General features: G+C 40.3%; 1 protein-coding gene across 4 annotated transcripts in view; it reads right to left on the bottom strand.

The window, feature by feature from the left end:
* Window positions 1-460: 460 nt before the first annotated feature.
* ddah1 (dimethylarginine dimethylaminohydrolase 1) overlaps window positions 461-23,655 on the bottom strand; it is a 95,912-nt gene continuing 72,717 nt past the window's right edge. For all 4 annotated transcript variants that reach the window (XM_023285257.3, XM_023285255.3, XM_035955085.2 and 1 more), the window contains 4 exons: window positions 23,320-23,393; window positions 16,119-16,238; window positions 8,771-8,914; window positions 461-3,273 (listed from right to left, as the gene is read on the bottom strand). In XM_023285257.3, coding sequence (XP_023141025.2) covers window positions 3,157-3,273; window positions 8,771-8,914; window positions 16,119-16,238; window positions 23,320-23,393 — 455 coding nt within the window. In that variant the 3' untranslated portion in view covers window positions 461-3,156. The remainder of the gene's footprint in view (window positions 3,274-8,770; window positions 8,915-16,118; window positions 16,239-23,319; window positions 23,394-23,655) is intronic.

Genomic DNA, 23,655 nt, shown 5'->3' with positions numbered 1-23,655 from the left:
TTAAAACCCTCGATATCTAAACCCATATTTTTGATGATGTGTCCTCGAGCATATGAAAAACACTATGTGTACAAGTCAACAGGGTGAACGCTTGCTTTCAACCAAGCATCAGATGTACTGATGCTACATAACATGGTTTTAACACCTCTCGTTTCTGGGTCTTACACTGTTCCTTTCACTAGGTGGTAGCAGAGATCAACAGGCAGAGGTGTGTTGTCATTTTGAGTCCATCAGAGACAACACTAGAGACTCTACATGACTGAAAATAGGCAGATATTTAGATTTAGCTCCAGATTCAGGTTAATATTTTTTCACATTCTCACACACTGAAACCTCATGATCGATACCAACCTCGTCAGTAAAGGTAACATGAGTAAATGTATGGTCAGGAGCTGCTAAACATAGCATGAAGTAAACATTAATAACAGTCATGACAGAAAACAAAAATCCACAACACAGATAAATGCTAGATGTTAATTTATTACACAAAGAAAGGCTCAGTTTAAGATCATTCAAATAATTGTTACTCGTATGAAACCAAGAGACCTGAGATGGACAATCACAACATCATGAAAAAAGTGTTTAGAGGAACATTCAGATTGTTTGATGATTGTTATGGTGTCTAAGAGATGTACAACCAATGAAAGGCTGATGGGTAACGCTGCGAGAGGGGATGACAGATCAAGATAAATTGGCATTACTTGTTCTAAAACAGTTGACAGTGGTGCTAATTAGACAGCGTATGACTGGTCCTGCCTCGTTCTGCCTTCTGGATTTCCAGCGTGAGAATCAGAACTGGCTCTGCAACTACTGTATGTTATCATCCCGCTTTCAGCCAGCCGCCTTCTGTTAAATATATTGCTGTCACACTTTAACGGCAGGCCATCACATCCACAGTGTCCGCCAGACTGTATGATATCATGGCCATAAATTAGCCCAGAATCGTCTATGAGGCAATAGCAGAGGGTGGGAGAAGGCAAGTGCAGAGAGTGAGACCGTCAAGAGAAAGACAGAGAAACTTTTAAAGGGTCGCTGTTTACTGGCGTACAAGCCTCTCCTCCCAACATGAATTCTTTCCATGTTTCATCACTGCCCACTTGCCCATACGCAAACGTCTACGGAGAGAGGCTGAATCACCTCCTGATGTCATATCCTCAACTTTCACTTACAATCACACTGAGAAACAACATGGTTTTAGCTGCGATGGGCTTTAACAAGTACAGTGAAAGGGAGTAGTACACTATACCTGTTTACATACACTGTGTTGTCGTGTTTACAGGCCTCCAACATGAATCAAGCAACAACATATACATAAGGCCACTAAAACAGGTCGACATCCTTCCAACTGCTACTGGAACACGCATGGAAACACATTAAAGAGGGGCTGTTGGCTTGTTCTGCCTGCTGAGTTCAAACCCTCTGCAGTCACATTCGGTGCTATTGGATTTTGTGGAACAGACATCAGTTTCACAGCATGCTCTAAGTCAGTACTGGGGTACAAACTGCCCGAGAGGGAGGGGAAAAAAACAGTGTAATCAACAACACAGGCAGAATCCAGTGGTGTGAGAAAAACTACAGTGTCTTCAGAATCATTCAGCAGGAATTAAGTCATTGATTTTCCACAGAAGTCTTGTATATTTAAAGTAACAGAGGTGCTATGTTGGAGTAAATGAAAGCTTGGTTCATTTTATGATAATGAAAACATACATTTCCTACGTGAACAGGGTTGGCAAAAGGTATCAAGTCATTTTTTAAATAAGTATCAGTCATTCCCCTTTTATTTTTGCTTAAGTTTGCATCTTCATATGAATCTAACGGAGGCTTACTGGAAGGGATATGAAACCGCAGAAACCACCGATGGTCCTTTTACCATCACTTGTCAGTTACTGTTAGCTTTTTTAGCTGGTAGCAGATAGTAAGGATGAGTACATTTAAACAAGTTTAAAAAAACAGCTGCGTTACTGTATGAAAAAGGGCAATGATTAGTAAGCAATAGTCAAAAAATGAACAGTGTCTCAGGTCTCAGTGGCAGAACTTTCAATATCAATCACAAAATCATAACAAATCACACAAAGAAAATCATCATACCAAAAGCTCACGTCTCCAGAAAGCTTTTCAAGAACTGTATTTTCAGATCGACAAATCAAAATAGCCACTATTCTTTCAGTAAATACACAGTGGTGTGTGGGTGAGTTTGAATTCTGTTTTAGCACCAACTGCAAAGAAAAAGCAGCAATTTAACACACAAGTGAAAGTTAAATGCTACAGAGCAACAGTGACATTCAGGTTCTATATAAAAGCGGCAGCAGGACTTCATTGTAAGCCAAAATACAGTTCTTGAAAAATGAGTCACAAATGTCTCAACTGCAAACACAAGCACACACAGAAAAATCGAATCACAGTTAAAATGCTGCTTGTAAACAGTTTGAAACCAACCGTATACTTTTTTATATTCACTGTAGATGTCGGTATTAGCTACGTAATTTGGAAAATAGAAGTGTGGTGTTGGTAAGACTAGTTTACAATGGCATCAAAATCTAGTTTATCATTTAGATCCATCTAGTTTAGTTGGTTCTGATCTGTGTGGTTCTCTTTAAGGGTTGGAATCACTGGAAAGTAGTGAAGGATTGGTCTACACATGAGCGGTAGGCGTTCTGCAGGTTCAGTTATGTGGGGACTCAACACGGCACAAGGTCTACTCATTTTCAGATCTTCAATCATCGGACAAATCTGTTATTAATCAGAGCAATTTATAGACGAGCAAAGAAGCAGGTACTGAAATAACAAGGGATTTGATCAAACCTGCAACCTGTTCTTTTGTGTTTATCACAGAATGTATCAAAATCAAGAACAAATTAAGACTCGTTTTTGATGTAATATCTTGATTCTTACAGACACATAGGTAACCAGAAACTATTGTCTTCTTTTAAAGTTGAATTATTCACACACTTTAAGACCTTTAATGATTGTATTGTAGTGAAAAGTGAGACTACATGATTCCTTTCATTTGATATATTCGCTGAACCTCAGTGGCTTTAAGCTAGATTATTCCTCCTCTAAGTACCAGGAGCGCTTTGTTAAACCTTTAGGATCTGTGGTGATCAGATACAGGCTCCGCTTGGTTACCATGCACTGAGAGACCCCTAGTGAGCGCGCTCAGTTGTTAGCCTTCTTGTTGATGAGCATGGAGCAGCATGTGAGGCCTCCGTCCACCTTGACCTTCTCCAGGTTGGACACAGGAATCAGCATGTGGTCCTTCAACTTCTCAAACACCTGCAGGACACACAGACAAGGGTATGTGTGGAAAAACTTACTTTATAGAGTATTCTAGTTTAAATGCGTTGGTTGTTGTGCAATTATCAGTTGAAATTCAACAGTTTATTGCGGTTTTTACTGAAATATTACAAAAAAACATGGTTCAGGGTGAGTCTGTCGCTTAAAGAAATGCTCAGATAGAAAATTGATATTGTCATGGCAGCAGCTGTCCCCCGCTGCTCCTCATGTACAAGACCTGTGAGCCTCCACTCTAGGAATTCAACAGCTCAATTCATCTACCACACGCCCTTTAGAAAAGACTGAAGTACAAGTGAACAGGCAGCAGTTAAATTGAAGGGAGACCTTATGCAACACTTAAGTTTGTTTACTCTACTTGTCGGCTTGTAATTTTCTTTGATAGAAAAGCCCTGCAGAGAGACACAAAATGTGAAGCAGGAGAACAAGCATTCAAGCTTTCCTGGTCTCCCGGCAAAAACGTACAAAAAAAAAAAAGAGATGGGAGTGAGAACTATTACGACATTCTCAAAAGACCCTTGTAAAGTAGTGTGTCACCCTGTGGACATTTTCCAGAAGAAAACCAGCCTTTTCCTACCGCACTTCCAAACCAGGATATTTTTCTCTTTAAACTCTTACTTCAACCCTGCTGTGATACGGAGAGAGGCCTTGTGGCACAGCCAGAGGGACCAGCTAAACCAAGTTTTATCTCGTGATGCAATATGGCTGACAGAGCCTCTGGTGATCCAGATGCCATGCCTGACATCCAAACACTCCAGCGCCTCATAATTCTTGATTTTTTTTCTGCTCGAGTCATTTCTGCATAATGCTGGTAGAGCTCTCTTTAAATGATTGCAACAATAGCACTCATCATTATCTCCTCTAACACTATTCAACCACTTAAAAATATGATGTTCATGCAGATTTGAATACAATGTCATTTACAATTTACATTACGGCTTTTCTGAGATTGGTAATATGATTCTGAAGAAACCTGGTCCTCCTATCGTGATGGGTCTCCATAAGTTGGCTGCTGAAAACAAGAGTCTACAGACATGTAAGTGGTGATGTGAGCTAAATCTTAACATGCTTACCATGTTCACTGTCTTTGATTATCCTGCTAGCATTTGCAACTTAACACAAAACACAAAGTAGAACACGGCTAACACTAGTATTATGGTCGTTAGTTCAGCAGGAATTTGTTCCAAAGCAAAATACTAATTATAGTGGATGAGTTAGGGATCTCCAAATGCTTTGTGTAAGGCTTTACACTTTTAAGTTTAATTTGCACCATAAAAAGGAACCAAATTTAAAATGGTTTCATTATCCATTTTTTCCAGCTAATTCTTGAATAGAATTTGTAATTGTTCAGGTTTAGTTGTTGCTTCAGAATTAGAGTTTTGTACAAAATAAAAGTAACAATATTGTTATTTCTGTACAGTACCATTACTGCCCGGGGGAGACAGCCAACGATTGATCCAGTAGTGCAGTCGAATTATGTATTATACAGCGCCTCCGACCATGCAATAATTCATCGCCGACTTTATTTGGGGAGGGTTTGGAAACAAATGTGAACATTATTCATAGGCTGGAGCAACAGGCCAACGTATTATTGCTGTTGTTGTTGATATTAAACATACAGTAGCAGTCTTCAAACACCTCTCTGAGTGTGTCTGACCTCCACCACCTCCGTGACTGACCCAGAGATTGTGTTTCAGTGTGTGCAGTGTATCTGTAATGATGCAAATCCTCAAATGTTGCCTATAGGCTAATATATAGACAAATGAATGGCTATGAAAGTAAGAAGAAAATTATATAATAATGTTCTCCACAGTATATGGATCTAGCATTTTATACATAACCCAAACACATAGTGTAGCTGATAAATTATTGAATGTTCAGACGTGCTATAACACATATGGTCCTACAACTGGGCCTGTGGCTGGCTGTTGATTCCCCCAGAAGCTAATGGTACAGTCCAAAGAAAGCACAAAATACAGAGGTGGAAAACTAGATGAGTGATTTTTTTTTTAACTTTTTACAAAAAATCAAAAGTCTGAAGCAACAAACTAAACGTGAAGTTAAAAATTTAACCAAGGGACACTCTTAGATTGGTGGAGAACCTGGAACAGAAAGGATAATGAAAGTCTGAAATCTCATTTAACTAATTTTCAAAGGAACAGCAAAAGCACTACACAGACCACCAGTTCTGTTCAAATGTTGTACTGTGGGAAACATTAATTTGTGTATTGAATGTCATTATAATCAATTCAATAGATGCTTCGACATAACGCCATGATCACAACAGTCAACATCATGGTAGCTGTTGATGAACAGTCAGATTCCAATAGTCACTAGTATGTATTATCCTATGTGGGAACTATGAATAAGTGCTCCAAATTTCAAGGAAATCTATCCACCAAAGTTAGCGTTAGAGGGACATATTTTCTGGTAAACATCAATATTGATTTATATAGTTCAGTCTGGATCAAAGTGGTGGACCAGTGAAGGAACACTGCCCCCAAAGAAATCTTCAGTTTAGACCATATAATCAGAGGAGGTGACTCAGGGATCATCAGTAAATCCTCTGCCATTTATAGTCTCTGTTTTTGATCATTTCCAGCTGAGTTCTCATTACCGCAGTAGTGATTTATATGTTGGGTCAGGGTGACATGGTCCCACACAGTAGGAGCTGCTATGTTTCATTGGTCCTTTTGTCTTTTCAGCTTCTTTATCTCCAAACAGAGCCCTCTAAAGCCGTCGCCACTGCTAACCATTAAAGGTGCCCCATCTCCGCCCCCTCCGACCCCACCAATCCTCTCTCACGACCCCCTGCCTTTGTTAATACGGAACTCTTATGTAACTTCACGAGTAATCTAAAAATAGGCCGGAGATTAGGACAGACAGTGTTTAGAGTTAGAAATCAGCAGACGTCTTGCAGAGTGTCTCAGCGATTGTGCTGACAAATCTCTACATCTCATTGGAGGAACAAGCAACAAGTTCCCTTGGGAAACATTCACCAACTCTACGCCGACTCTGCTAGACATGACAGTTAACTCTGATAACTGCCCCTGCTATTTTACTGCTTGTGTTATGTCTTGTGCTATTAATATTTTTTTCCAGTTTCCTTAAGCTACAATTTCTTAAGCACAGCTTTGGGGCCAAAACTGGGGTTCAGGCCAATTTCTGGAGGGTTTGAACCTCATAAAGGAACCTCGTTCAAACATACATTTTTTGAATACTGCTCCAAATGTTCTGCTAAAAGGCGCTATGAACGCAGGAAGTGAGATATACACAAATAGATTTTATTATCCTCAAGTGAATTCCCTCAGTTAATCTTCCTGGAAAAAACTGAGACTCCACTATGAATGTAAGTCCAAAGACGCATAATTTTGTGAATTCTTCCTTCTAAAAATAGCTGGTGGAGGTTGGGGTTTTAACCACAGAGTACATTTTGAGGTCTGAGCACTGTCTCTGTAGATTGTAGGTTGCCAGGTTCAATCCTGTGAGGATCCTTTTGACTTCTTGTGATGTGGAGTGACCCCAAAGCATCTAAATAACACAGCTCCAGCTCAACCTGTCCAAACCCCAACAGAAAGAGTGAGACAATAACACGTCATTCATGTCAAGCTGCTGCAGAAAACATGTGGGTGAAAGGCACATCTTGCTGGTAGATGTAAGTAGGTCACTGTATGTTTGAGAGCTACCTGAGAAATCTCCTATGAGCTTACAGGCCTGTACTATGATGCAAGATTCGAGGATAGTGAGGTACCCTCAAGTATAACTCTGAATTTTTAGTACTACGATGTTGGTTCACTTCTTACTGGGGTACGTCTCCACGGTAACTTCCGGCAAACATCGTACGTGCTCCGGAGCAAGCTGTGTTTAAGATAACAGATCAACACATATTCAAAACCACCTACCACTAATCAGTTCTCTAGGAAAATAGCATCAACATTACTGGAAGATACCCACAGAGCTCTGGGTGCAGATATATAGAGGGACATATTCATCTTTCAAGGGATTTCAAAACCAAATTTCATTGTTCTAGCTGTCTCTGTAGAGTGATATAATCTTAAAACAGACACTGATTAAAACCCTGAAGCCTTGCACTTGGTGACCTTATAGGATTTGCAGTAAGTCTATTCATTTGTTTGAATGATGTTTTCATATTTGTTCCTGAAACCCTTTAACATGCAGCGGAAAGGAATAAAACTAAAACTTTCTAACGTGTGTGAGTACCAGAAAGGAAACACATCTGTAATTTCATCATACGATCAAGTGACGCATGATGATATAAAACTGAATAAGAAAACCTACATCTAAGCAACATACACATAAAGGGACAGTGATATTGATAAGCATATAAATTATGCATTCACACAGTCTGCAGTTGTTGCCAGCTTTCCTTCCTGACTTTGGCTGCAACCGCTTTGTTGCTTTTAGCCTGTATTATATTTAGAACTTCTCATTTTGGCTTAGGATCATTGTTTGTTCTTCCTGAGAGAAACATGCAGCTCTAGATCTGTCGACACTTGTGATTGGTCATCTGCTGCCAAAACCATCCCTTTAATGTGAACACAATCATGGCTAGATTCAGAAACTGGGTTGACTTGCTGGGTTTATAACTAGCTTTGTGACCGTGACGGCTTAGCGTGTCTGTGGTTGTTAGGTTTAGTGAAGCCAGATAACAAAAACATATTCAGGGTATGTTGAACCTGCTTTGTAGGACAGGCCTCTGATGTCTCTTCAGGTAAATGTGTGGTTCTAAAGTTGCTAAGTGTTCTGCGATGTCAACAAGCTGGATACTAGCTTTTTGCTTGTATGCTGTTTGGTGCTGGGCAAAAACACTAGATTTGTTGTCAGACTGAACCAAAACACTTAAACTAAATAATGTGAAACCAAAACACTGCTAAAAGAAACTAAAACACTATTATTATACTCAGATGACCTGCAATAATGTTATGATTCTTTGTAGGTTCACATTAACAAGCCTCCTGTTTCACATACAAGTATACTGAACATTTATGAAAAACAATTTGTCATGGGAGCTTTATGAGCTATTTTGAACAACTCTACTGCTGATTAACTCAAGTTCTGAAAAAAAAAGCACCTAAGATGTTTGTTCTCACGATTTTAGTGTCTCTGGCTCCGAGTCTGCGGTCAGAGTCATGTCCACAAAAGGTCACTTCACATCAAACTGCAGGTTCCTTTGTTAAAACACAACCCCGGCTGTGGTCAGCCTGAAGCGGTCTGTGTAAAACAACCACATAGCTTACGTAGGGGCTCCCTTTCCAACCAGTTGTTTTTCTCAGAGGTCGGAGCAGGATGAAGTGCAACAAAGGCAACAGGTCTTTAAATTTGAGCCACTGAACCACTCTGGTTGCCCTGACGGTGGTCCTTCCTCCCGAAGATCGGACCACAGGACTGTGGATGAATGTGTGACTGTGCAAGTGAGACAAAGTAACCTAGTGTGGATGAGAAATGAGCTGAGAATCACCTTTACGCTCTCTGGATACTGCTCAGGTGTGCAGTGCATAAGCACATGTCCCTTGTTGGGCAGGTTCATGTAGACGCAGTTGGCAGCGAGGTCATCGGGCACCGTCAGTTTGTCATAGCGATGGTCGCTCATTTGCTGCATGATCTAAACAGTCAGAAAAAAGAGACAGAGAGGATTTAGACATTGAGGTAAATGCACAAGCTGTGAGACTCGACATGCTGTTCAGAAACACAGACACTAAACAGTTATTCAGACTATCAGACATTTTGAGTCAGAAGGCCACAATACCGAAGGCAGCACCACATCCTTCTCTGGCCAAACCACTCTGGGCGCCTGGGGGGGCTTAATGGAGAACACAGGAGCAGACAGACATTCTTTCTCAGCAGATGTCATGTTATTTATGTAATCTGAAGGAGCTGAAGGTGGGACAGGAGGTGGAGGGAGAGAGCAGCAAAGACGCCCGTGTTGCCAAGTGGATGTCGGAGAGGGGAGGGTGAGGATGTTATGACCAGAAAGAGAGGCAGGTGCCTCTTAATGTTTATGAGCAGAACATCTGCGGACGGATACCTCAGAGACGAGGAGCGGAGGGGAGGGTGGAAAGCTAGTAAGAAAAAAATCCAAAGTGTCAACATTGAGAAAAGGTATTTTGAGAAGTGAGATTTTCCCCAGACGTAGACACCATGATTGTCAGTCTGCTACTTTCTATCTTTAACTTCCCTTTACTCTGTGCTTTTCATTACTCTTTGTCTTCTCTCTGCATCTTTAATGATGAGGAGGATGAGTTGGTTGTCTGCTTGTGATTAGCAGTCAAAACGTCAGCATTAAAAGCTGAAAGTAGGAAAAGTTGTTTTAGTTAAATGCCACCTACACAGCATCCAAAAAGTGTGACGCCTGCTTGACGTACATATAGGTTTGGAGGAGTGGCTGTGAGCGAATATGATGACACACAACTGCAAATGTAGGAGGAAAATGGGTGGTTTGTGAGCACAATGGGCTTTGTGGCTGAAAATGTTTTCATTTCACTTCCCACTGACGGGGTTAACTGCAATAGGGAAGACCAGGGCGTTAACACAGACGGGAAAGGTCAGATCCAGCGAGGCTTATATACAAACATGCATTGCATTGCATTATGTTACTGGCATTGTCAGTTGAACATACACAATTCCACAGAAAAATGAGCTACTTCAATGCAATCACCTATTATGAAATGAGCCAATCAACTGAAAACATGTGCTGTCCTTAGTATATTGTAAGGGCTTTCCTGGGAAAATCTATTCAATACACAAGAAGTGACAAATCTTCTGTATCTGGCAGCAGCATCAGCACTTAGTTGGAATAAATAGAAGAACAATTGTGTGGTTAGCGTGGTCAGCAAATCCATCATTAAACAGAATTCTTAAAGAAAACATTGTCACAGGCCTGGACTGGTTGTGAAGTGGATAAAGGATCTCTGGGAAGTGCCGTGCAAGACAAACACAGTAATGAACCTTTAGCACCAGCAGTGTTAAAAGCAAACAACTAGAAGGTTATGCATTTTAACAGCACATTAAACTTAAAGCGGCTAATATTTTCTTACATCTAACATCCAGAGCTTATTTTTTCATTTCCAAATGATAAATGAAACGACCGTGTAGATGACTGACAACGCAGAAGTCAATTAAATTTACTTTATAGGAGCTGAAAGTGCTGTTTGGAAGTGTAGGGCTTCAGGCTGGAGTACAGGCAGTTTGTGTGCACGTCTGCATATGTGCAGCCAGACACATTCCCAGGTCACTTGTGGGCGTGTTCCGTGATTGCAGCGGCCCTAAATGAAAACACTCCGTTCCATGTGCGTGACCGCCAACACTGTCTCTCACACACAGGGGGATTAAGAGTGGTAGAGGGGAGAACAAACGTTGACTCCACCAAAGATCACAGTTGTTCCTGCTTCACTCCTCGTTTTCTCAGTAAAAGTAAAATGGGAAAAGTTTTTGGGGTAAAAGGAAAATGGCCTTCAGCAAGATTTCATCATGCTTCATGAGAGGTTCTGATCCCTGAAATTCAATTAAGTCTTTACACAGTTCACCTGACTCATGGAACAGTTGGTTTTCTGTTCATTGTCAAAAGGTGAAGCCGGTCAATACAAGGCCAGACCACTTCAGCCTTGTATTTTCAAGCTAGAATTCCTTTTAACTTATTCAAATCTTCAGTCTGAAGGAGTAATATATCAATGAAAATTTACTTTGGTTTTTAAGGTAACTTTTTAAACAGCTCTGTTTTGCTACCGTCTGTTCAATATGTCTCAGATTTGTGAATCACCTTCAAGCAAAAGAAAATCTGTAGAGCCAGGGCTTTTACATAGTCATCCTGGCTCTCGACCAAGTATTAATCTACGACAAATCAACAGCGACTTACTCCTGGACAATGGCCGAGGTCCAGTTAATACACAGAGTGGTAACTGGGCAGCAAAATGTGCTCCGTCAGAGCTGCTAAAACTAAATATTTACTGGAAGGTAATAAAATCCTCCCTGGGCAATGACAATCTTGACCAGTTAACAAAAAAACGGACAGTTTACTGGACCCGAGACCTCTCACCGTGGTAATCAGCATAATCTGTATTTTGGCTCCAGGTATGAATATTTATAATGCTCACATTAGCAGTCATTCCCAGGAAGCCTTTAAAAGTTTTACAATACTTCTTTTCACTACAACAGCAGGATGTACAAGACAAATCCTACCAAAGGCTGCTTCCAAACCAAAGAGAGGAAATTGAAATTGCTTCTTGTTGATGTACAAGAAATGTTTGCTATTGCTTCTTGACAGACATTTCACTCTGGAATAATTGGTCTGTATGGAGTGTTTATTGCTGCACCCAAAGGTGTCCAGTGAACGATGACGTTAGCTGGGGGCAGAAAGGACAGGGGAGAATATATAACATATCAGTTAATACTGAGAAAAGAATTACTCGGAATAGTGCCCTGAATACCACTTATCTTGTGTTTATCCTTATTATCTTACACATTGAGGATGCTGCTGTCTGACTCTGAAGCTGATTCATGGACACAACGGGAACATCATAGAAACCTAGAAAAAAAAACTGTAGAACTAATCCATTTTTGTAGCATCACTAGCTCTAGATGGTAATATTGGTTGGTCCATTTGTCCAGACTAAAATATCTCAAAAATGATCAGATGCACAGATATTTGTGGTTCCCCGGCAAAGACATATTCTGATTCTGGTGGTTTTCTGACTTCTACTCGAGCTCCATCACCACGTGAAGTTTTATTTTGTCACATACTCACTTGATCCTGTTGGCATGAACAACCCTGCCCGTCTGATTCAGAGCAGACCCCATTCCTTACGGTTTGATGGCTGCTTTCCACTGTAAATGTAATAACATTCACATCAGGCTTGGCTGTACTTTAGTGCTAATTAGTAAATCTCAGGCTAAACTAAGAACACGGCAAACCTGTTCAACATCAACATGTTAACGCTGTCATTATGAGTATATTAGTAGGAAAATCCAAGGGTTAAAATTTTAAAGTCGCTCTCTGGCCATTGACTAAAGTTTTTCCCCTCAAAATATTTACCTCCTATTTCAAAATGACTAAGATTTAACTCTACCATGCTGACTTCTTTAGAATGTGCAGCGCGATGAAGTCCCAGCCTTGCTCTTCATCCAAACCTCCCCAATGACAGTTCAAGCAAATCAGCTCACCTATAACTCTGTAAAACTGCTCTACAACACACAACGGTAAGTTGTAATTCAGCCGTACATGTTTGAACTGGGGCTGCACAGTGGCGTAGTGGTTAGCACTTTCGCCTTGCAGCAAGAAGGTCCCTGGTTCGCGTCCCGCCTTTCCCGGGATCTTTCTGCATGGAGTTTGCATGTTCTCCCTGTGCATGCGTGGGTTTTCTACGGGTACTCCGGCTTCCTCCCACAGTCCAAAAATATGCTGAGGTTAATTGATTATTCTAAATTGCCCGTAGGTGTGAATGTGAGAGTGCTTGTTTGTCTATATATGTAGCCCTGCGACAGACTGGTGACCTGTCTAGGGTGTCCCCTGCCTTCGCCTGAGTCAGCTGGGATAGGCTCCAGCCCCCCCCGCGACCCTAGTGAGGATTAAGCGGTGTATAGATAATGGATGGATGGATGTTTGAACTGGAAACATATTCTGAGGAACAACAATGATACAGAAAGCCCTCTAAGTTGACATGGTTGGTTCTTCAGGTTTGTTACACTGAAAACCCTGAGAGTTGAATCGGTGTTTTTGAGATGGTCATCAGTACACTGCAGTTTCAAGGTGGAAATAGCCAGTGTTGACAATTAATCACCTTAATGATGCTTCTTTCGGCATATAAAAACACCATATGGACATGTTAGCAAAAAAAAAATATTTTCGCAGGAGCAGCTTTAAAGAATTCTTACAAAAAATCTTACAAAAATGCAACTTTTTAAAATTTGATTGACCAACACTCATTATATCATTTTGTGTTTGTATAAAATGGCAATTCTAACACTTTGACTACATTTCTGAATTCAGACTAACTAGCTAGAGTACATTTTGGCAATCAAAATGTACAAAGTATTGTAATAATTAAGTATGGGTTAGGGTTTGGTGTCTTGGGAAGAAGACTTGGGACTCAATGAATGACAGCTTTGAATGTGAAGTATTTTGCTCATTTCTAGTTCTGTATGTTTGTTCTGAGACTCCACTAAAATAGCTTCACATGATTTGCAGTTATTACACTTGCTACACTGCTGGGTTCTTTGTATCCCTTCGGTCTCTTAAAGTCCACAGTTTTTGCCTGTGAGCACCTCATTCTCTTACTGGTATGGAAGTTACCAAAGCAAACTATAAATCTATTAGGTTACATAATTTCTTGTATTTAATCAGAAATGGCAATTTCTACAAAGCATTCCACGACTTGTTTGAGCTAGAATTTGATATAGCACATGAGAGTAGATGGTATAAACATCTGCAGCAACAAAGATAACAGCAGGGCTTGTGGACATGTTGTGATTGAATGATGTCCGTATAAAGAAATATACGACGCGATGACTTCGGGTTGGCAAAAAGTAGAAAAGACATCTGAAGCCTGAGCTTTTCTCTCACAGAGCTTTTTCATATGTTTATCTCATTATTTAAAAGCCTAGTCACGTTTAATACGAACATCCGACATTATATATGTCACAGAAAACAAGGAAAAGCACATTAAGTTCCATGTCACATTATAGGTAAAGAAATCTTCTCCTGAAAGCCATGTGCTATTTGAAAACCAAATCAAATTAGTTCTTAAACGCCAAATTTCAATATAAATGCAGAATCTGTTGCTGTTGTTCTTTCTCACTCGTGTATATGTTTAGGATCAGGATGTGGTCATTAAAGATGAATCCCCCTGAATACGACCTTCACTGTGTTGCCACCTCATCTATAAAACTGAAGCATCTAAGCATCCTTGAGGTGAAGATCAAAGCCTGACCAGCAATGAGTAATGACCTCATGAATCAAACCGGGCTAAGTAAAGGGATGACTGGTGATCTAAAGCCTGCTGGGCAGTCCGCTACAGGGAGGGAATAGTGTGTGAGCGTACAGGGACTGGGTGCTGCAGCCTCTGACAGAGGCTGTATTTCGGGATGATGACTTCATGAGTGAAGCTTGGCAGCGACAGCAGCAGATGGATGACGAAATCCATCCGGTCAACGTGCATTCTTTTCCCTGGGAGAGCCAAACACAGACACATGTACAGTGTATATTTTGAGCGCTGAGCCTTCCTGAGCAGAGATAAAGCCAAGAAGCAAAAAAAAGAAAGTCTCATTAATCAGATATCAGTGAGATATACTCCACATCTTCTACTCTCTTTTTTGAATTAAAATGAACCATTAGTTATTAAACCCTTTAATAAAATAAGGTCAGGTCTTCCTCTCTTGCCAGTAAATATCCTATAGCAGCAAAAATGTAGCTCCCTAAAGACTAAATGAATTAGCGTGGCTCCAACTTTAATTTGAACAGTGTCTTTGTTCCAAGGGTACACAGACAAGGAGCCTCATTGCCATAGGAGCCGCATCTACATCCAAAACAAGCAGTCTGAATTCATTAAAACTGCATTCATAAGATCTCACTCCCCCCACAAAGAGAACATTACCTAATTACAAATCTGGGGCTGTTAAAAGTCCTTTAAAACAGGAGCTAATTGCTGCAAGAGAGGGTGACGTAAGCCGTAATTAGAAAGCGAGCAGCCTGTCATTAAGTCTCGCTAACGGCCACTCCTCGTTCCAGTAGCTAATTACTGGGGTGATCAAACAGGCAGGAATCTTAATGAGTCGATGCTGGAGTATAAAATTAATTAGCTTATGTGCTTCTGCATAGATTCTTGGCTTCTTGTGTACACTCCAGCAACGTAAACATGCTTACAAAACCAACAAGTCTGACCTTTTGCTATTCTCAAGGACTTTAGCTTCATTAGAGCGTGCTGTCTGACGATCTCGTTTTAATTGCCCTGGAGACATAGGAAGTGACTTTTGCTTGACTTAAAATAACCCTGTTTAGCGCTGGGCCAGTAGGGGGAGATATCACACTAGGAGGCAAGTGAGGAGAGCTGCCAGAGAGGATCTGTCAGGGCCAAGTGTGTATGTAGTCATGTGTAAGTCTTCCTACTTATGTAATTACATATTAATTGTGCTGTGTAAATACATATTCTAATTGCACTTTAGTCATGCGTGCCATTAAACGGTTCATATCCTGGGTCACATGTTGATGTCTGGGAATTTGAGGGATAATTCCATCACAGGGATGGGCTGCGATTTATTACTCTCTTGGTGTAAATGAGCGATCGGTCTCTGTCAGGGTGTAAACAGTCCCCTCTTTATGCTGAGGGTTTCTATTGTTACAATGGAGCCTGATCGATGCAGAAGCCGTTTATGCAGTAATGAGCTCAAGCTGTTTAATGGAAGGACAATACCTTCGTAATTGAAGCTGGAGTGTGAGCGCCAGGGGCAATCCCCTCAGATTAGCTGAGAATATGAATTAATGAGGAAGGATTAAGGTGACAGGTGGTTTCAATGTGCCTGCAGTGGGAAGCCGCCATCGAGCTGTAAGTAAGGGAGTCTGCTCTGAATCAACACGTGCGATGTCCTGTCTTGTAGTGTTATTCTTGCTGAATACTTTGCAGAGCAGCTGAAAACAAAAAGGACGGGGCTGTTCGTACCAACAGGATCAAGCTAAGAGTCAAAATGAATCCGCTGCGTCAATGTGCGTCATAGTAATGAAAACAATGCCAATATATTGATTCGACGGTTTCCATGACTACAGCCAGGGGAGCATAGCCATGGTGTACATTCGCCACATGCACACACTAGCGCCATACTTTGAGGGTTTTCTGTGCTGGTTCACTGGAGCCGATGACAATGAGGCCGGGTCCTCCCATGCTGCAGAAGGTCTTCAGGTGCAGCCCTTCCAGCACAGGCACAGTAGAAACAGCATAGTCCTGTAAAACACAATCCAATCGCAAAAATTCAGCATGATAAGCTTCGTGAAGATAGAACAGACCGGGGTAATAAAACGTTTCCACTCATTGTCACCTCTCTCAGGGTCAAACTGTTGAGCGGTGAGATGAATCACACTGAGATTGTGGTTTCAACATTTAAGAGTCTGGCTCTTCAGCTGCTGACACACTGTTCCCTCACAAATGTAATTCTCCAGAAGCAGCTCTCTTGTGAGAACATAGTGCTTCCTCTTTAAACCAAATGTGAAATGACTCAGTGCAAATCATCTTTTGTGAGTGACAATATTTCACAATCCCTTCAAGCTCCAAACATGTTCCACAGCTTTATTCGGTGATATATTGCTCTCTAAAAAACAAAGATTCAAGGAGCACTGCAGTGATCTGTGTGGTATCATTAGATAGGGTATAAAGTGGCATTTAAATAAAGTACTGGACAGCTCTGGGGCGGAAACAGCAGGAGTGTGTGATAGATGATGTCACTGAGCTCAGAGCTCATGGGGAGATTACAGAGCAACTGGTAAGAGGCTGATTGGAGACGCTTTCTCTGGCTGCAGGGTGTCTGCATACCAAAAGTTGTCATTAGAAGCTTTATAAACACAGGTTATACAGTCCAATCTCGCACAGCCAGATTCATCTCTGCAGTTTGTTTGGCTGCGCATCAGTATCATTGTGCTATAGAACGATAAATACTGCGGCTTGTTTGTGTTTCTTTAAAGCCATCACAATCATGACGGGCAGCACTAAGCCGAGAATACAGCAACGATATGAATACAAATTGTGTTGGAGGTATTGTTTTGGTGGAACACTGTCATTAAAATGGCTAATTCACCAAAACAGCCAAGCCAGGCCTGCCTTACTGCACATCTGATGCATCTTCAGCAAAACTCAGTTTTCTGCATGCAGGTTGCTGCTTGAAGGCAGTTTCTCTTAATGAAGGAGACTTCTAAAAGGGTTACATAGAGCTAGAGGAATCAGAGAAGGAACCCTCTTGAAAAGTGTGGAAGAAAAGGCAGCCTTATCTGTAATCTGCATGCAGTGAGTCAGACTATACAGTATTGAACAACTGCCAGTGATAACAATTTTCTGAACACCTGAGCTTGCCTCCTGATTAGGTTTCAGATAGCCCCTGGAAATCTGGAAATCATAATTAGCTCACTATAATGTTACATAAGCATCATTTCAAAAAAAGAAGGTGCCAAACATCCTTAATTACTATTTCTTGACATTAAAAACTCAGAAAATTGGCTTCTTCTTGACTGTGTGGGATTGGTTTGATCAGAATCATAACAACACAGGTCAAAAAACATAACAACTGAAATCACATTTTGCTTGAAATGTTGTTAAGCTCTGATCGGTGTATGAAAATAAATAATATGACAATCCATTCACTTCAAATTTGTGAGAAAGTCAGCGACAGAAATACAAATCTCATGAAGTGACTGAAGCTGTTAAAGCCATAGGAGAGAATTTAGTGTTCATGTAACTACCTATCATTCATAGTATGAGGCCACCTGAGAAAATACCTTTTTTTAATGGCCTTTAAATCTCTGAACCTGAGGATAAACAGTGTTCAACTAGCAAACTGCATCCAAACTGGCAGATATATGGCTCTGTTATGTAGAACAGGATCATATGTACAGCACTGTATAGGGGCATATAGTGTTATATTTACCTTAAGCCCTCAACAGTTGATTTTGGACTGACCCCTTCATTAAAACATCAGTTAAAGGCTGCGTTCTTTGCAAGAATTAAAGCCATATTTGAAGAACTACAGCATACCCTGTCGAAACAACATTATTCTACCACCAACTTTATTTTGATTTTGACTTACTGCTTTAACCAACTGGAGGAATTTCCTACTTCAAAGTTGATTGATTGAGCAGTTGATGCACACTTTGTGACAGCTAGACATACTGTAAGTCTTCTGAGAATCGCTACAGCCAGAGTCACGTCCTACTGAGATTTGTAAACCTTGAAGTGATACCGAGCTGCAATTTGAATTATGATAGGATATGAGACTTTGAGGTTATTTTCCAAGACCTTTCCTTCCTGAATCTATGTGAATACATTTTGATGACCATATAAATTCTGTTTTGCGCCTAAGAAAATAACTCTTGCAACTGACATCCATGTGTTTTCTTAATCACATAATATGTTTTAAATGGGTTTTTATAGCTTTTAGCTTCATAAAAGTCATGAAGAATTGTGTACATTTTCCATTGCTACACTCCATGGTGACATTTTCCATTTGGGTATATGTTAACACTTTTCAGCTCAATATTTGCCCTGCATCATTAGCTCAATTTAAGTGCTATGATTCACTCAGATAGCTATTGTGACGGAATAACAGAAACGCATTTGGCGGTCTATCATGCAAAAAACTTAAATTACCCTGTCCTGGATGTTTTCCTGAACTCTTTTCTCGGCGCTTGTTTAGATCCAGCAGGGTCAACTGGGAATTATTTAATCTGAGCTTTCTTCATTCCTTATCTATAAACAGGAAGTTTCTGTGTATAATTAGAAACTCATACTTTTCTCCTTATCAAGACAGACCCTTAAGGGAATGAAGTGGGAGAGACTTGCTTTTCATCTGCACTAACATGTTGATACACTTCCATGGTGTGACCTGAAAAGACTCTATTGACAAACCCAGAGGAAAAGCCGACTGAACTTCACTGTTTAGTTGACTGTGGTTGCATCTTATTAGTAGAAATTAGGAGTCAATACTTCTTAGCAGGAACGGAAAACAAGTACTTTAACCCCTATATTACTTCCTGAATGGACTGATTCCATCAATAACACCAATTGTTCTGACCTCTGCAAGGACCGTGAAGCAAAGACCTTCAACATCTGCACGCAGTTGTTGAGTACTAAACAAACCTGGCAGCAAAATGATCCTTAATTTGATAATGAAAGGAAAAAACAACAGTGACAGGAGGAATCAATCTGATAAAAAGCGGAAAAAACAATAATTGACGCTCAAGCGATTTTTCCTAGTGTCATTTGCCAGAGACGCATCATTAAGTCCCATCTTATCAACGATAACAGAAAACACAGAGGAATCTATAATGAGGAATTCAAACCAGATACAGATGGGAAGATGGAAGCACTACAATAAGGCCATTCAGGTTACTGTAACGCACTGAACTCTTGACGTTATGACCCACCTCTGAACTTGTGTGTCGGCCAACTTTTCAGTTTTGTCATGGCGGCTCAGAGTGAATCCAAGAATGATACACATAAGTCTGCAGAATGAAAATTCTTAATTTTACAATAACAGCAAACAAAACAGAGAAGATCAGTCTGTGTGACCCACACTATGGCCCTGTTTGCAGGCTGCATGTCTAACTCCTCTCTCAAACGAATCTGTTGTTTCAGGGATACTTGGGATATTCTTTTGAATATTCTCTTTGGATGTAGGAGTGGACATTGGCAAGCTTGGCTGTGGATATCAAGGTCAAACCACAGCGAAGGGAAATTAGTCAGAAAGGAAAACATGGTAAAACTGATAAAAAAAAAAAAAAAAAAAGAGATGCCAACACTGACATTAACAAGGACTGAAAAAAGGAAGGCCAGGATTACTCACTGAAGAGTCAAAACATATGACCAGCGCTGCCTCAAATAGTGTTGGTCCTCTGTGTGCTGTCAAAACAGCTTTGACCAATTGGGGCAAGAGACTCAGCAAGACCTCTAAAGGAGCCCTGTGATCTGCCACCACAGCATAGGTCTTGCATTTCTGAGATACTTTGACCTAGTTGTCTGTCCATAACAACTTGGCTCTATCAGTTGTACTCGGGTCTTTACAGCTATTCATATGACCCACATCTAACAAGGTGATTTTTAACATCTACTGCATCCCAAACCAGGGCTCCAGATGAACTTTTCTAGTGGCAGCACCATGATTTGGTCGCACAACCAACACAATTTACTGATGTAATGCAGGATGTGGTACACGCTGCCAGATGGCTGCAGTGCACTCAGACATGTGTGTGATATGAAAAATTGTTTGAAAATGGTAAAATAAGGTGTCCCAATGTCCAATTTACCCAAGTTGAAAATGAATGATTTTATCTACAAACGGTGTTTTCAATGAGTGGAGCGCATTATAAATGCCAATAATGCAGTTGATCAAGTTTATTGAATTGTGAGAATTCAATATCACAATTGTTGCCTTTAATTTTGCAGCTCCAGCACACCTTTAAGCATTATATTGGATTTGCTGGACAATAACTGCTTCTAGATAATAAGCACAATCTTTCTGTTAAATAAACTGCTAATATTTAAAGCTTAATCAAGCAACAGATCTATCTATCTGTCTATCTGTCTATCTATCTATCTATCTATCTATCTATCTATCTATCTATCTATCTATCTATCTATCTATCTATCTATCTATCTATCTATCCATCCATCCATCCATCCATCCATCCATCCATCCATCCATCCATCCATCCATCCATCCATCCATCCATCCATCCATCCATCCATCAATCTATAGACGTTATATAGATAAATGGCTTTGCGGTACAAAAAAGTCAAAAGTCCATCAAAACATCAGCCATGACTGGACAGGTTGATATAAATAATTAATAATGACATAGGAAGAAAATAGTCCATGAAATAATTGAAGAGAAATAGGTTTACTCTCCCAAATCACCTTTCTAATCTGTGTGTTCAACGGTTGTTTAACAGAGGTGATGGAGGTTTGCATCAATAGTTGATTAAAAATGCCTCAAGGCCAGCTGAGGCCTGGACTCGGGGACCAACAACTAATTGCCACTGGGACTATTTACATCTGTGTGAATCAATAATCTCACACTTCTCTGCTCGAGTGGTGCTGAATAACAAACCAGAAATTCTTTTTAATTGTACTTCGCACAAGGATTTATATAGCTGGCTACTCCCAATTTTAAGTGAGCAGATGTAGCCTTAAATACTTACTCCAGAGTATTTGTGTACTGATCTTAAAAAAAAAAAAAAAAAAGACCTTTTAAGCTCATCAGAAAGACCAGCTTTCTCCTAAAAAGCTATTTCCCCCCAAAACAGTCCCAGTGCCCTTCATTTTTTGTCATCACTCAGCTCCTGAGTACAGCCAACAAACAGGATGTCTTGAAGGGTTTCTACATCTCCTAGCAACAGTTCATATGTTTTTATGTACCGTGTGTAGCCTACAAAGAGAGTGTGGCCTTGATGCAGACTGGTAGTTGAACATTCACAGAGAGAAGAGCAAATGAATGTGGTGACAGACGATGTGGAGGGAGAGGTGGACGGGCTGAGGTCAGATATAATGGACCAGAAGGAGGGAGTGTAGGGAGGCAGTGATGGATGTGGAAAGAAATGGAATTAGAGAAAAGGGGAGGTAGAGCAAAGATGAAAAAAGCAAGATAAGTGGAGTGATGATACTATTACCTTGCTGGCCTAAAGCTTTTATGATTGATAACACATTTATCTATTCCTTCCTTGTTTGCAATATGTGATTGCTTCTAGAAGGCTCACAGTTAGTGATGATTCAGACGAATATGAAGAAAGGCAGGGTTGTGTATTTAAAGAAGTATATTTCTGTCAAACAGTTTAATCTCTGTCCTATAGAACAAGAGGATAAATTTCATCCATTTAAAAATCTTGATAATGATTAACCAAGTGAATATTGCTTGTTTGAGGCAAAAGTTACTTTATTTCAATGGATGTATTGATAGTGATGATTATGGTATATCCGTAACTTACATTTATGGACAGGAATTAAGTAAGTTTTATGAATTTTATCTCTCTTTACTGAAATTTGCACAACTTATATGCTTTAAATAAATTAATTTGAGATACTTTAGACTTTTTTCAGACTTATATAGCTCTGTTATGGTAACTTTACTTTGTGTTTAGTTTTCCAGGACCGTATCTTTACATTACCTTAAAGTTGGACTAACGAATGCTTTCATATTGACACTGGATAAAATGTAACACAAGAGTTATCACTTGTACTGCCCATGCGGCAACTTCCAGGGAGGAAAAAAAAGTTCCTAGAATGTACACTTGAGGTTGACTCCAAAAGCAAGTCAGTCCTAATAGACCATCATGTTGAAATGTCCAACTTTACAGCAGGAAAACTATGTTTACAACCCGGTAAAAAAATGGTTTTGGTCTCTATAGCTAATTTCCCACACAGGGGAGAATTTTATAACACATCTGTTTCAATTATGTTAAGGCTTAAAGTTTTGCATACCCCTGCATACTCTTTGCTCATTTATTGTTTAGCTGGCAGTTAGGAGGAGTCACTGGTAACAGGATGGTGATGGCTGGTGTCACCACACTGAGGTTCTAAATGTCCTTTCAGGAACCCTAGAGTTGATGTTGCGGAGGGTTCTTCTATCTTTATTTAAACAGACAAAGGCACTGACAGACCAACTAAGTCTAGTATTATTTCCCTCAGTTTGAGATTTGGTTCACTCTCAGCAACCTTGTTTCAAGCTGCAGCAGCATTTTTCAGAGGAAAAGCAGCATTGTTCTACCCTTGACAAACAAAATTAGTGACTAGTTAGTCAGCATAGTTGAACATTACGTAATATTTCTCCCAGGAACTGGTGGAAACCAAAATACAGTTGAAGTGAGAGTAAATATTGGATGGCAAGAGGTGTAAATTGCAACGGTTTACTTGGACATTCATCATGTCAGCAGCACACGGACAGTGTTACACTTTCTCCATCTGTGGGTGTCCGCATGATGTCAGGTTCGTCATCTTCCTAATTAGAGACTGCAAGGAGTCCAAAATTTGTATCCATATGGCAACAATGCAACAAAGGCAGTAGTGTACATGTGCAGAACAGAGACCTCCAAGCAGACTAGAAAGTCATATGATAACAACAATACATCTGTAGTGTCCACAGCTGTCCATGTGTACATCTACAAGGGAGCATAATCAAGACTCAAGATCACTCAAGGTGATGATATCTCAGTTTTATGTGTACATCTTGCTGTGCTGCACTCAATTATATTGACATGTGTATAAGTTATGTAAGATATCCTCATTTTCCCCACAAATGTTAACATTTTTTATACCACTTGAACTCACCTTAAATGCATCTGCTAGGATCTCTGCTCCTCTCTGATTGGTCCTTTTGGAAAGTCCCACAAAGAACTCTCGACCTGTCGAAAAAATAATAATTTGATTTGTGTAATGAATATGACGCCTAGAATTCTGAATGTGTTAAATCCACAGTGATAAAGTCTCATGATCTGTCACACCAGCACTACAATGAGCATGTGGAGCTACAGCAGCTGAACATTGCAGCCACGACAGTGTGTACTTTCTGCATGCCTATGAGGGAGGCCAACTGTGGTCAGTATGGTGGGACACAAACAGACGCTCCTGAATGCCTGGCGAGGCTACAGCAGCACACTGAGCTCA

Source organism: Amphiprion ocellaris, chromosome 2, assembly GCF_022539595.1.
Source record: "Amphiprion ocellaris isolate individual 3 ecotype Okinawa chromosome 2, ASM2253959v1, whole genome shotgun sequence".
NCBI lineage: Eukaryota > Metazoa > Chordata > Actinopteri > Pomacentridae > Amphiprion > Amphiprion ocellaris.
The sequence above is the reverse complement of the archived record's forward strand: the minus strand, read 5'-3'. Positions and strand labels throughout refer to the sequence as shown.